The sequence below is a fragment of the Dendropsophus ebraccatus genome, chromosome 2 (assembly GCF_027789765.1).
Source record: "Dendropsophus ebraccatus isolate aDenEbr1 chromosome 2, aDenEbr1.pat, whole genome shotgun sequence".
NCBI lineage: Eukaryota > Metazoa > Chordata > Amphibia > Anura > Hylidae > Dendropsophus > Dendropsophus ebraccatus.
In genome coordinates, this window is record NC_091455.1 from 80,109,000 (window position 1) to 80,124,498 (window position 15,499).

General features: G+C 44.8%; 2 protein-coding genes across 3 annotated transcripts in view; one reads left to right on the forward strand and one right to left on the reverse strand.

The window, feature by feature from the left end:
- Positions 1–15,499, reverse strand: part of FBXO15 (F-box protein 15) — a 289,296-nt gene that overhangs the window by 88,388 nt on the left and 185,409 nt on the right. Inside the window, exon 1 of one of the 2 annotated variants that reach the window (XM_069957848.1) lies at positions 42–101. The exons of the other annotated variant lie outside the window; for it this stretch is intronic. The gene's annotated coding sequence lies outside the window, so the exon portion shown is untranslated. Of the gene's footprint in view, positions 1–41; positions 102–15,499 lie in introns of those variants that run through there. 2 annotated transcript variants of the gene reach the window in all.
- Positions 100–13,714, forward strand: TIMM21 (translocase of inner mitochondrial membrane 21). The gene is made up of 6 exons (XM_069957854.1): positions 100–539; positions 6,545–6,607; positions 6,689–6,786; positions 9,311–9,384; positions 13,059–13,164; positions 13,260–13,714. The coding sequence occupies exons 1-6, from the start codon at positions 272–274 to the stop codon at positions 13,359–13,361; spliced, it is 711 nt and encodes a 236-aa protein (XP_069813955.1). The 5' UTR covers positions 100–271; the 3' UTR covers positions 13,362–13,714.

Sequence of the window (15,499 nt, forward strand, 5' to 3'; positions counted from 1 at the left end):
TACTAGGACTCTACTCCAGCTTATAGGTTAGGTGGCATTACCCTATAACATGCCTGTAACCGAGGTAGAGATCGGGGTTCTTAGGCCGCGTCACCTCTCCGGTGCACGCCGGGAAATGTAGTCCCGTACTCAGGCACCGCACGTTTAAATGTGTCCACTAGAACTACAACTCCCACAAGGCTGTGCGGGGGTCAGCCGCAGCAGGGCACAGGACACATGAAGTTCATTCAGTGACAGACATGCGGCTGAGCGCCGATCACTGGAGGGAGACATGAGTCTGTGCCTGTATGTGTGCCGGGCGGCGGGGAGGAGGCAGCCGCTGCTGTACTGCCCGCCAGCCTGCTGGGGGCGCAGCTACCGCCCTGTGCTTGGCAGCCTGTCCTTACAGCCCCTCAGCGGGAGAGCTCCCTCCATCGGCCGCTGCTGGGTGCAGCCCATCTCCACAGGCTGCCCCTTATCCCAGGTGCGGGAGCAGAACCAGCGCAGCTCTCTGCAGGCCAAGGCCGAAGGCGCCCCTCCACTGACCGCGGCCGAGAAAGGTACCTGCACTCAGCGAGGCCGTGTTAGTGTGATGTCCTATGGTAAGGACCAATCACAGCTCAGCTCTTATTTCTTATATGGCTATGGAAAAATGAAAGCTGAGCTGTGATTGGTTGCGGTGGGCATCAAACAAAATCTTACTATGACAGCTTAGAAAATCTCCCCCCTTGTTTGTTTCCTTCTCCCCTCTCTGGAGGGGTGCATACAGTATCCCTCTAATTGTATAGACAGGAGGGTGCATACAGTATCCCTCTCATTGTATAGACAGGAGGGTGCATACAGTATCCCCCTCATTGTATAGACAGGAGGGTGCATACAGTATCCCCCTCATTGTATAGACAGGAGGGTGCATACAGTATCCCTCATTGTATAGACAGGAGGGTGCATACAGTATTCCTCTCATTGTATAGACAGGAGGGTGCATACAGTATCCCTCTCATTGTATAGACAGGAGGGTGCATACAGTATCCCTCTCATTGTATAGACAGGAGGGTGCATACAGTATCCCCCTCATTGTATAGACTGGAGGGTGCATACAGTATCCCTCTCATTGTATAGACAGGAGGGTGCATACAGTATCCCTCTCATTGTATAGACAGGAGGGTGCATACAGTATCCCTCTCATTGTATAGACAGGAGGGTGCATACAGTATCCCCCTCATTGTATAGACAGGAGGGTGCATACAGTATCCCCCTCATTGTATAGACAGGAGGGTGCATACAGTGCATACAGTGCATACAGCGGGAATCTGATGCAGAGCGTTCGGGTTCATACGAACATAAACCTCGGCAGATTCGGACCATCCCTGCCCCTCACCATTCAAACAGGAGGGTGCATACAGTATCCCCCTCACCATACAGACAGGAGGGTGCATACAGTATCCCCCTCACCATACAGACAGGAAGGTGCGTACAGCAGACCCCTCACCATACAGACAGGAGGGTGCGTACAGCAGACCCCTCACCATACAGACAGGAGGGTGCGTACAGTATCCTCCTCACCATACAGACAGGAGGGTGGGTACAGCAGACCCCTCACCATACAGACAGGAGGGTGCGTACAGTATCCCCCTCACCATACTGACAGGAGGGTGCGTACAGCAGACCCCTCACCATACTGACAGGAGGGTGCGTACAGCAGACCCCTCACCATACTGACAGGAGGGTGCGTACAGCAGACCCCTCACCATACAGACAGGAGGTTGCGTACAGTATCCCCCTCACCATACAGACAGGAGGGTGCGTACAGCAGACCCGTCACCATACTGACAGGAGGGTGCGTACAGCAGACCCCTCACCATACAGACAGGAGGGTGCGTACAGCAGACCCCTCACCATACAGACAGGAGGGTGCGTACAGCAGACCCCTCACCATACAGACAGGAGGGTGCGTACAGTATCCCCCTCACCATACAGACAGGAGGGTGTGTACAGCAGACCCCTCACCTTACAGACAGGAGGGTGCGTACAGCAGACCCCTCACCATACAGACAGGAGGGTGCGTACAGCAGACCCCTCACCATACAGACAGGAGGGTGCGTACAGTATCCTCCTCAACATACAGACAGGAGGGTGCGTACAGCAGACCCCTCACCATACAGACAGGAGGGTGCGTACAGTATCCTCCTCACCATACAGACAGGAGGGTGGGTACAGCAGACCCCTCACCATACAGACAGGAGGGTGCGTACAGCAGACCCCTCACCATACAGACAGGAGGGTGGGTACAGCAGACCCCTCACCATACAGACAGGAGGGTGCGTACAGCAGGCCCCTCACCATACAGACAGGAGGGTGCATACAGTATCCTCCTCAACATACAGACAGGAGGGTGCGTACAGCAGACCCCTCACCATACAGACAGGAGGGTGCGTACAGCAGACCCCTCACCATACAGACAGGAGGGTGCGTACAGCAGACCCCTCACCATACAGACAGGAGGGTGCGTACAGCAGACCCCTCACCATACAGACAGGAGGGTGCGTACAGCAGACCCCTCACCATACAGACAGGAGGGTGCGTACAGCAGACCCCTCACCATACAGACAGGAGGGTGCGTACAGCAGACCCCTCACCATACAGACAGGAGGGTGCGTACAGTATCCTCCTCACCATACAGACAGGAGGGTGCGTACAGCAGGCCCCTCACCATACAGACAGGAGGGTGCATACAGTATCCCCCTCACCATACAGACAGGAGGGTGCGTACAGCAGACCCCTCACCATACAGACAGGCGGGTGCGTACAGTACACCCCTCACCATACAGACAGGAGGGTGCGTACAGTACAACCCTCACCATACAGACAGACGTACAGTAGATCCCTCACCGTACTTGGCCTATAAGATTGTGTTCCCTAAACCGCCTTTCCAGCTGTTCCAACACTACCACTCCCATCATGCCCTGACAAACAGAGAGCCATAGTTTGAGGAATGCTGCACTAGGACATGCATAAAGTGACTGTACCACCAGGCCCAGGCAAAAGCACTGGAGGCAGGCCGACCCACCCTTAGTGGGAGGAAACCCTAGCCCCTCTATGATAGGGTTCCATTGATTCTAATGGAGTCACGTCATGGAGGGGCTGGGGTTTCTTCCCACTGGGGGTGGATTGACCCGCCTCCAGTGCTTCAGCCTGGGCCTGGTGGTACAGTCACTATAAGCTTGTTGGTTTAATACAGTGATGCCTAGGTGGCAGCCATCATGTGCCCTATACATGATGGGAATGATCAGGCGGGTGCTCCTGTACCCTGAGAGCTCTATTCTGCTTTAAACAGTATTAGAGACACCTTATGTCTTTTTAAGAGGCACCATGAAACCACTTAGAGGGGTTGTCCAGGATGAATCTACATGACAGACTATCAGTAGTTGATCAGTGCGGCGCTGACAGCTGACTTCCCTGCCTATCAACTGTACGGTACCTGCAGCACAGCGAGAACTTATGTTTACTGCATAGTGGTGGCACCAGGATACTGCAGCCTCAGTTCATTTTGAAGTAAATAAGAACCAAGGCTGCATTAAACTGGCAGCGCCACTTCACAGCAAACCTGTGTAAACGCCATCCTTGGTTTTGTTCAGGACCAACCTTTAAAAGGACCCCATACACTTCATACTTTTGTCAGTCATACCAACTGCTCGTAGCAGGTTCAGACGGGGTCTCCTGACTGTCCACCGACAGATGATGTCAATAAGATAGGGGTTGGGTGTGGTTAAAAATCACTGGATGACCCCTTTGTTCTTGGAGAGATAAGTAGATCCCTCACCATAAAGACAGGAGGGAAAGTATAGTATTACCCTCACTATACAGACAGGAGGATGCGTACAGTAGATCCCTTACTATACATGTATATATGTATATTAGACATGGGGTGGCATTGGAAAGGGGGAATTGTTTAGAATATTGTTTCTGTTACCTGGATAACCCCGTTTAAAGGAAAAGCAGCATCTAACCTGCTGATACCTGCCAATACGGCACAGGGCACTGAGGATGAAGGTTTCTTACCTTCATCTTTGGCACAGTTTTCGGGATATTATCAGTTTATTTAATATGCTAATGAGGTGTTTTGAGGCACTTGGGGCGGGGCTACCCCCCTCAGCATACTGATCCGTCCCCTCTAATGGATACTAATTAGGAAGGGATGGATCAGTGCACTGAGGGTGGTGGCCCCACCCCACGTGCAATAAAACACCTCATTAGCATATTGAACTTATAATTTCCTAAAAATAATGCCGAGGTTGAAGGTAACAAACCTGAATACCTAAATGTAGTCAAGGTACACATGATATACGACTGGCAAAACAATGTAAAAATCACTCCAAATACACAATGTTTAAATGATTCTAAGACAGCTGCACTGTTTTCCCTCTCTTTATCCCACCCATTCTCCTCCAAACCATCCTAACTAGACTTTTGATAGTGGGAGGGGGAGAGTTAGGGTGGTATTACACGAAGCGATTATCGTTCGAATAATCGTTCAATCGGTCGTATTTGAACGATTATCTTTAAGTGTAATAGTAGACAACGATTAAACGACGAACGATTGGTCGCTGGTCGTTTAATAGGTTTTGAATCTATTTTTATCGTTTGTCTTTTACACATCGTTCGCACATCGTTCGTTTGAATAAGATGTCGTTAGCCGTTCCCTGTTCATTCGCAAATTGAAAGGGGAGTGTTCTTGAATTTTGTTGCTCCAATATAACCGATAATCTTTCCGTGTAGTAAAACGAACGATTATTAGGCAACCGCTATTGCGATCGTTGGAGATCGTTTATCGTTAATTGAAAAAAATCGCTTCGTGTAATACCACCCTTAGAAGAGTTTCCTACCTCTGAAGTGGCATTCCTGTAGTCTGAAGACTTCAGGTGAATTGCTTCCTGGGTGTAGAGCCTCTGGATTTATGGTCATGTGACCTTGATTTCATCACAATCCCTTAACCTCTTTTAACTACAAAAACAGATTTATCTGACAGATTTTTGAAGCCAAAGAGCCAGTTCACACGGAGTAAAATCTGAGGAATTCCACGGCAGAATTCTCCACCGCGGAATCCCGCCTGCCTCAGCGTGACATTATTTCTAGAGTTGCGCGGCCCGTCAGACTTTTGGTCCGACCCGGGAACATGCGGCCAGGGAATTCCAGATCGATTCCCTGTAATATCCTGGCCGCATATTCCCGGGATCGCAACTATGCACCCGGGATCACAGGCATCACAATCGAGCGCAGATCCCGTCGGACCAAAAGTCTGAAAAGTTTGCTCATCTCTAATTATTTCTCCTTCCCATAGAAAAATAGTGTCACACTGAGGCAGGTGGAATACCGCAGCGGAGAGTTTCGCCGATTTTTTTACTCTGTGTGAACTGGCCCAAAGCCAGGAATGGATTTGAAAAGGGGAGACATCTCTGTCTTTCCTTTATTATTTATCCTCTGTTTATAGTCTGTTCCTGGCTTTGGCTTCAGAAATCTGTCAGATAAATCTTTCTGTGTAAACGCACCATTAGCTGCAATCATGATTCAGAGTGGATTCGGCTTTGGTTCAGATCACAAGCCTTGTATCGGTGAATGTGTGTAGGTTATTTGTGTTGAGCTCCTAGGCTGGTATGACAGTATTAAGTACACTGACTATAATGAGGCAGTAACAAAGCTCACATCTGTTCAGGGGTAAGTTGCATAGTGCTGAACACACTGTTGTGTCTCTCCTAGTTCACTGCTACTCTTCTATGCTAAAAACTGCTGTAAGACCAGGGCTACACTGAGGCTTTTTGTTAGTATACAAGATTGCATTGAGTTGTATAGTTAGTGGACTACAGCAGTCACTCAATAAAATAAGTCAACAGTGCTAAAGAAAGTCTCCATGTAACCCAGGGCTGAATCAGTCACACGACAACTACCCTCACTTTTATGGAAGAGGCTTGTTGAGGTGTCATCCTGTTATCCTAAGTATTTGCACCAATAAAACTGCCCGACTGTATATACTGCTAGGGTAGTAATAGGATGGTTGTCTTTTTCTTTACCCCAGATAGGCGTAGATATCTGGATAGCAGATGTAAATGATGCCTGAATATGTTTCCTGAGGCAGTGCAGGTGAAATAACTGTATTGTACATAGCAATGAGCCCAATCTTGATTCTGTAATCCAGTCTAAAATGGTAAGCTAGGGTGGGTTCACACTGAGGAATTCTTGCAAATAAACTCATCGGAATTCCGCTGGCTGTACGCGCTCACCAACGCGCGCCTTTCCGCCGGCTCCATAGACACCATTCTATGGGCCGGCTGATTCCGCATTCCGCCAAAAGAACTGATATGTCAATTCTTTCGGCGGAATCAGCCGGACCATAGAATGGTGTCTATGGAGCCGGCGGAAAGGCGCGCGTTGGTGAGCGCGTACATCCGGCAGAATTCTGCAGAGTTTATCCGTGAGAATTCCTCCATGTGAACCCACCCTTACACTAGAGAATAGAAAATGGCTATAGAACTGCTGATTCTGATTAGTGCTGTTCTGTCGTTTCTTGCAGTGAAACGGGCAGGAGCAGACTTTACCTATTTGATTGTGGCTCTCATCGGAGCTGGGATTACAGGTAAGAAGATACTTTTATTTTTGTCTGTGGAGCAGTATTTCTGCACATGTTCACATTAATGTTATTTTTCTTACTGTGCAGGGGGACTCTTATATGTGGTGTTCTCTGAACTGTTCTCTTCTTCAAGCCCCAGTAAATTATATGGAAATGCCTTTGAAAAGTGCCGACGCCACCCTGAGGTGAGCATAGAGCTTTTTAACAGAACTCTGCAAACTTTCATTTTAGCATTGCCTCCCCACTGGTACACTGGCACAGAAGCTGTTCCCATGCCATCTGCAGCTGCTAAAGTCCCATTACAAAGACCTGGATTGGAGTTCCAGTTCAGGCAGTTTAACACCCTGGATACCACTGACAATACCAAGCACAGAATCTAGCTGGTTAGATAGAGAGACTTCTCCTGTCACATTACCGATGCACCATGATTTAATGATGCTCTGCAGGGAGCTGAAAAAGTCTTAACTGGTCTGCCCCCGTCACCTACATCCACCATCAGTAGTTAGAGGTTACAAGAGAGCGCCAGGGAGCAGAACAGGTAAGACCTTTTCTCCTCCCTGAACAACAAAAAAAAAAAGCACAGAAAGCATATAGGTACACTGACTGATCTCCCACTGATTGCTTGACACCTTTCCCATGTTTCTATGCTGCTCCTAGCCCTAGATTCAAACTTTTACAAATAATCCCAGTTTTACATCATGGCATCCACCTGGTAAAGTACATCTCCCGGCATGCATTGCCGGACCATCCACCCCCTGCGCATGATAGCAGCGGGCGATCCATGCTTCTGGCTGGGCTTCAGTGAAGCTATGATGCTATAATTCTAGCTCAGCAATTATTTACTATGGGCTCTGGAAGCCCATAGTAATTGAGACCCTATTTCAAAGATCATATTTACTGCATTGATCTTTATAAGAGGTCAGTGCAATGATCATGCAAGTTACATTTATTTAAGGGTTTTTCATTAATAAAAAATCACACCCCACAATAAAATCGTAACAAAAACCATTTTATAAATAAAAATGAACACATTTGATATTGCCGCTCTGAGGCAGACTCTATGCACAGATCGCCGATAGTACAGATCAGTGCTATGCTATGGCATAGCATTCATCAGTATATGCAATCTGAGCATTCTATATATAAGTCCCCTAAAACAAAACAAAAACCTTATGAAATAAAGCCCCAATAAACATTTATATTACCTCCTTTACCTTTATACAAATACAAATGTAAAAAATAAACATATATATTGTAAAATGTGGAATTGTCCGTTCTATTAAAATATAACAATATTGTTACTGCATGGTGAACAGCATAAATGAAAAGGAAAAAAAACACCAGGATTGCTGATTTTGCAAACTTTATATTAAAAAAACCAGGCAGGTTTTTCCTCCTCCCATGCCTAGAAACAGGCACAAACCATGCATAAATCTACACCTGCTCTGAAGCAGGTGAAGATTTCTGCGCAACCCTGCAACAGGCACAGGTCCCTTCGTCTTTAGGGCTGATTCCCATGTTCTGTATTCTGAGGACCACCAACAGATCTGACGACAGATTATCTGCCAAAGATTTAAAGCCAAACCCAGGAACAGACTATAGTCAGAGAACAGGTCATAAAGGAAAGACTGGATTTCTCCTCTTTTCAAATCCACTCCTCAGTTTGGCTTTAAATCTTTGGCAGATAATCTGTCGTCAGATCTGTTGGTGGAATAGGGCCTTTAGGTGGAGCCTTTTCCTGCCTGGCATAATGTATCAGTATACAGGGAGTAGGAAAGGTGTTTGAATCTTTGTGGCACTGTAATGAAGCAGCTGCAGTTGTTATCATCCACTGGTGTCGGTTTTCACTGTAATGCTGTACAGATCACTTTACAGCACACCCTACTTAGGCTGGGTTCACACTGTGTTTTTTTTCATCCGTTTTTTGCAAAAAACGGATGAAAAAACAGATACATTTATAAAAAAAACGGATCACAAAAGTAGTTGTGTTGACACTACTTTTGTGTCCGTTAAAAAAAACCGGATCCGTTTTGATCCTTTTTTTTTTATAATGGAAGTCAATGGAAAAAAGGATAAAAAATGATGTACACAAATGCATCCGTTTTTTTCATCCATTTTTTGCAAAAAACGGATTGCAAAAATGCAGTGTGAACCCAGCCTTATTGTCACGGACAAACCAAAAGTCTCAGCTTAAGCCGGGGCGATGTTGAAGAACAAATGAGCGCTGTCAGAGCTCGTTTGCTCCTCGTTCTCCACTCGCTGCCACCGCTATTAGACACGATGGCATCAAGCAAGTGAGAGCCGGGGGGGGGTTGGAGGGCTCACTGGGAGCCTGCTATCCTGGTCATTTGTCTTCCAACATGTTGAAAGACAAACCAACACAACGATCATCAGATATCATTCATGTCGGTTGATCGTTGCCTTCTATTACACAAGTCGATTATTAGCCGTAACAGCCGATATCAGTCGCATATGGCCGATAATCGTTTCGTATAATAGGGCCTTTAGTTTTAAGCCTAGTGACCAAAATAAAAAGTTTTACATTTCAGGAATAATATATAATATAGACAGTAAAATGGAAAATTTGAAAAACATTAAAAATTCAAAAAAAAATTTAATTTTCTGATGACACACTACCTTTGAAATATTCTCTATACTCAGTCTAATGTTACAGTTGTTTGTGGTTTTGTTTTGTTTTTTTATGTAAAGGTTATTGGAGCTTTTGGCGAGCCTATCAAGGCATTTGGAGAGGCCACAAGGCGTGGAAGAAGACAGCATGTTGCGTAAGTAATAGGGACAGTTGCATTATGTAGAGTAGTGTGCATTTACATTGGTCTAAACACATGGATTTCACTAACAATGAACAAAGAAATGTAAAAGTAAAGACTTTGGGGGAGATAATTAAAAACTGTGTTATTCTTAGACAATCCAAGAATGTCATATTTTCACCAATGACTCGGGTTTGAAAATATGACACATCTAGTCTAATGGTGCGTTTACACGTAACGCTTATTGTGCGAATTTGCGCGATAACGATCTAATTCAAACAATAATCGGACGTGTAAACGCAGCGAACGATCAAACGACAAACAAGAAATCGTTCATTTTGATCTTTCAACATGTTCTCAAATCGTTGTTTTGTCGGTGAACGAGCCTCAGCAGGCCCCTTTGTGGAGCAAGTCAGTAAAACACCAATTTGAATTGACCAAATTCAGCGTACCCAGACCAATATTACCAGTATACAAAGAGAGAATATAATCTTCTTATCCATCTAATTGATGGGGATAACAAGCTAAAGCAGGAATACCCCTTCAATACACAATCATCGCAGTCACACATATACCACACTCACTAGGCAGATATAGCAAGTATAAACACAGCAGGAGAGTTATCAAATTTTGTGAAAAGGAACAATGGCGTGGTTGCCCAAAGCAACAAATCCCAGCTATAATCTGACTTGTTGCTGTGGGCTACTAAACAATTGTTTTATTGCACAAAATTTGATAGATCTCCCCCATAAAGTGAAACAGATATCACAAACAGAGATGAAAAGCCTGCAGCTGTTTGCTGGATTTTACTTATACAGCCGCACAGCTGTACCAGTACAGTCCCGCAGAGATTTAACCCCTAAGGACAGAGCCCAAAATCTATAGCTATAGCTCTTTTATTTTTCCATCTACAGAGCCATGTGAAGTCTTGTTTTTTTCAGGAACAGGTGTGCTTTGTAATGGCGCCTTTCAACTTACAATAAAATTAATGACGGAACCCCCAAAATATCATATATGGGGGTGAATTTGGGACAAATAATGCAATTATGCAAAGTTTGGGGGGGGCTCTGTGTTTACATAATGCACTTTACGGTAAAACTGACATTTTATCCTAATTCTATAGATTAGTCTGAACACAGTGATATGCAGTTTACATAGCTTTTCTAATGTTTTACTATTGGTAATAACAGTAAAACTTTTTTTTTTTTTTTGCAAATAGGTATATTTAAAATGGCCCTATTGTGACACTTATAGCGCTTTTATTTTATCATCTACAGGGCTGTAGGGGAAGGGGAGGTGGTTTAAACTTTTTATTGGGGGAAGGGCTTTGGAGCATTTTTAAAAACATTTGTTTATTTATTTTATTACACTGTTTTAGTCCCCCCAGGGGACTATTATATATATATATATATATATATATATATAACAGGGATCAGTGTTATCTGCGATTGTCTGATAGAGCCTGCCTATGGCAGAATCTTTCAGAAGACTGAAGATCAGACTGCACGGAGGTAAGCAGTATACCTCCGGTAGTCAGGCTGTGCGGTCGGGACCCCCGCAGACACTCTGCAGGGGTTCCGTTTGGTAAGTGACTGGAGATGTTTCTGTCACTTACACTTAAACGATGTGGTCAGGTCACGATCACCGCGTTTAAGGGGTTAATGGCTGTCTGCTGTGCGATTGTGGTGGCCCGCCATTGAGGGTAAGAGCCTGGCTGCTGATAGAAGCTGGTCCTCACCCACTATGAACCGAGCTCAGCTCCTGAGCTCGCTCCACAGCGTGGCCCCCCGGCAGGGCGTACATTTACACCCTCCCACGTTAAGGCCCAGGCTGTGGTGGTGTAAATGTATGCCCTTGGTCGTTAAGGGGTTAAAACATTTTCAGCTCTCCCTGCATCATATTGACATATGGTGTCGGGAGGGCTGCAAGTCCACTGTGCAGCTTCACACTCAATAACCTCTGTGCATTACAGAGCATGAGAATAAACCCTTAGGGTATAAACCCACACACCGTATAAGCAGCGTATTTACTGCTGCGATACGCAGCAAACACGCAGCAAATACGCAGCAAAAACGCAGCAGATTATATCTAAATAACTGAACACAGCATCAAATCTGTACCAACAAATCTGCTGCGTATTTGCTGCGTATTTGTTGCGTATCTGCTGTGTATACGGTGTGTGGGTTTGTACCCTGAGGCTGCGTTTACACACACACACACAAACACACACACACACACATACATTTATTTGAGAGATATTTTAAGCCAAACCCAGGAACAGACTATAAACAGAGAGCAGGTCATAAAGGAAAGACTGAGATTTCTCTTCTTTTCAAACCCTGGCTTTGGCTTAAAAAATCTGTCGGATATTCTGTGTGTGGAAGCGCCGCCTTAGAGTATTCCTAAATTGTATGTTGATAATATTGTAACCTGAGGCCATTGTCAGTTGAGGGACTACTGTACAAACCAAATTTAAAGCCACTAGTGCTTTTTGTCTGATAAATGATCAGGTCATGCTCTAAATGGGTAACTAGAAAAAGGTCATTATTGTGTTTTTGTATATTCCCTTACGAAGTTGAGTTTGATATTGTGAATTTGATATTCTTTTAGCGTGGTATTACATTTTCTGGGGATACACCAGCCCTCTCCATAGCACCAAAATGGAATCAACATGCTTTCTTGTTGGCATCATATCCAGTTTGGTATTGTTGAAATCCCTTTGACCAGTAAAATAAGCTGAAGTCCCTAGCTCTGCCCCCTCTCCTCTTTCCTCTGCCGCTGGTAGAAGCTTATAACAGCAGCAGGGGAGAAAGTGGAGGGGGCAGAGCTCACAGCCCTTCCCCACGGCCTCCGCAGCCAGGACACTGAAAGGCTGAGGCGGAGCCCCGATGGTTACCAGACAAAGAATTTTCCCTCTGTAGAGGGAGAATTCTGTCTAGAGCCCTATAGATACTGCAGTATGTATAGGGTTAACTGTCAGCACTGGAAAACATGTTACTGGCGAAACATGATGTTGCAGTAACATTGGGCACCCTCTCCCACTTTCCGGGACAGCCATTGGGAGTCCCAGGAAGCAGAACATGAATAGCCCCTTTAAAGGGAAACTCCGGCATTTTGTTTTTTTTTTAGCTTATTTAACACACATTACAAAGTTATATAACTTTGTAATGTGTCTAATAACCTACCTTCCTAAATAAAATATGCATACCCGATTACAGTCGACCCCGTCCTCTTCTCCCAGGCGCCATTTTTTGACAGCAGCAGGGGTCTTCATCCTCTTCGGTGTCTTCTGCTGAAGTGAATGGGACATGAAAAGGCACTTGTGCTCCAGCAGCCTTCTCATTTGCTGGACCGCATCACATGGCTCCAAGCATGCGCACCGGCAGCCTTTTCTCTCCCATTCGCTTCACACAGACCCAGAAGTGAGGGAGTTCTGAAGACCGGAGCCGGAGGTGACAGAGTCGCGGGCGGGGGGGTATTCAAGTGGCGATCGTCACCGGAGGCATGGTGAGTATGATCTGTGTGTGTGTCTGTGGTTTTTTTTTTTTTTTTTTTCCGTTCCGCCGGAGATGTCCTTTAATAAAACAAGACATTACTTTGTGAAGACAATGTGAATAGTCTTCCATGTGTTATATCTTATAGTGTTATATAGATTGTCATAACACTTGTTTTACTCTTTACTTATTTAGCTCCACTGAGTACTTAAAGGATGGCTTGAAGTGTATGAGGTTGAAGTTTTACATCTCGGGTTCAGAGCCAAGATTGCAAGGTGTCGTGCATGTTGATGTAAAAGAGGTATATTACGTTTTCTGTATTATTTATGTCCAGTCCCATAAAACTCTTGCATTCCCCCTTTTCTACAAAGACCCCGTCTCCGTTATGTTTTGCAGAACCCACAGAGCAAGAAGTGTGAATTTCAGTATATAATTGTTGAAGTCGACACTATTCCACGCAGAAGCATTATTGTAGAGGATAATCGGTTCAATGAATAAGTACTGTTGTAATGAACAATCTTGTATAGGTGGGCAAAAGCTTTGCTGAAGTGTGGAATCCATAAGGCTTGCTCTGGCAGGAAATGCTACACCCAGGGCTGCAGATGAATCGTGACTCTTTCTTAGAAGAAGGGAACTTTGATGAATAATGCAGATATTTCATTTAGAAGGCATGCTAAGACTCCTTGACCCTGTATCAATCTGTTTATCATGTGGGGCCTACCACTGAAAAATAGACAATTAAATGTATGCCAAATACACACTGTCCATATTGTGATTTTTTTTTACTGATATTACTATGTCCTTTTTGTATTTTTAACAACGCCAGGACAATAAAGAAACCTAATCATAAACCATAATTCATTGTGCTTTATTAAGCCCCTAGATTGAACAGGCCAATGATGAAAAATGACCAATGTGAAGAATAAATACTGATTTGTTACTGTTTGCTTATTTTTCCTTTCTTGTGTTTAACTACTTTGTAACAGAAATAACGCTCAGGAATCTGTTACCTTATGACAACCAACCTCTACTCCCAGTACACAATAGGTGAAGTTTTCAAGCGTAACAATGAAATATTAAACCCTGCGCTCTTATTATTACTCAGATGTGTGATTCTGCAAGAAAGTGAGTAGTTCAAACCATATACAACAAGATAATATGCAAAACCAAATCTCACAGCACCGCTGTCACTAATAGGGTATAGGCACTAGTAATGACTATGACACTGTTATAAAACACACTGGCCAGATTTATCAAAGGTTGTAAAATAGAAATTGGTGTAAACTACCTATAGCATCCAATCACAGCTTAGATTTAAAGGGTATGTACCATCAGGCCTGGGCTGAAGCACTGGAGGCAGGCTGACCCACCCCCAATGGGAGGAAACCCCCGTTCCTCTATGATACAGCTCCATTGATTCTAATGGAGCAGTGCCATAGAGGGGCGGAGGTTTTCTCCCACTGGGGGTGGGTAAGCCTGCCTCCAGTGCTTCAGCCCAGGCCTGATGGTACAGTCCCTTTAACTCCAATAAAATGAAAGCACAGCTGTGATTAGCTGCTGAGGGCAGTTAATGCCAGTTTCTGTTTTCCCAAGTTTGATAAATCTGGGTCTCTGTCTATTGGTAAAGTGCCACCAAATAATGTAAATCCAGTTCTGCCTATTTAGCAGATTATTATTCTCTGCAAATATTAGAGTGCACGTGCACCTAATGCCGCCCACATAGTTCTGGTTAGTGTACAACTGCTCCCTGTTCCAATTCAGGATAAATCACAGGACCAGTTCACACTTGCTCTCATGTACGTTATTCCCCCAATACCACTATAAGAAACAACTAGCAGCACAATTATATTTTCATATAAGCCACTCACAAATATATTTGTGTTGAAAAGCATATAAGCAAATAGAGTCGGATGTGCAACAAGCTTCTTCACCCAGGCCGTCTTACGTCTAGAATGAGATAACGTATAATTATTTGTTGTATATTTGACTCTGGTTTTGCCCATAGCAGCCAATCACTGCTCAGCTTTCATATCTTAACAAGCTATGGTAAAATAAAAGCTGAGTGGTGATTGGTTGCTATGGGCAAAACCAGTGACTTCCTTGTATTCTGGGCATATGAAACTGTAGCCAATCACTGGTTTCAACACACCAGTTTGGAAAACTGCCAGCGTTAGAAAAATATGGCCACTTTCTTCCAGCATGACTTGATGACTTTTCTTCCATTATCCTTCTGTTCTGTATGATGATTTCATGATTGTTCATTATTATGTATTTTGGTGATGCAAGGTTTAATGCTACACTATGTACTTTATGAAGAGAAAAATAGACATGGCAGCACATCCACAATTCTTATGACTGACCATCTGCTTCTCAGCATCAGGAGTTAGTTACATTTTGATCAAAGTGCATAAGCCCACACACCACATCAAGGTTCCTGATAAAGTGTGGGTCCCTATTATAAAAATGGGGCAGCCCCACGTGGCGACCATCACCACAACAGCTACTGCTTGTGCAAGAGCAGTCCAGTTACCCAGTAGCCCCAATGCTGCTAGACATAGCTTCCCCGGGCTCAGCCACACCTCCTAGAGACACAGTGCCGCCACGGCAATGGAGACTGCACCACACACACAAAAAGA

What these genes read in the sequence shown, in the direction of transcription:
- TIMM21 (XM_069957854.1), top strand. Translation starts at nt 272, where the DNA reads ATGAGTCTGTGCCTGTATGTGTGCCGGGCGGCGGGGAGGAGGCAGCCG. An exon ending in CATCGGAGCTGGGATTACAG is followed by an intron (nt 6,608 to 6,688) that starts GTAAGAAGATAC and finishes CTTACTGTGCAG; the next exon opens with GGGGACTCTTATATGTGGTG. An exon ending in TGCATGTTGATGTAAAAGAG is followed by an intron (nt 13,165 to 13,259) that starts GTATATTACGTT and finishes TATGTTTTGCAG; the next exon opens with AACCCACAGAGCAAGAAGTG.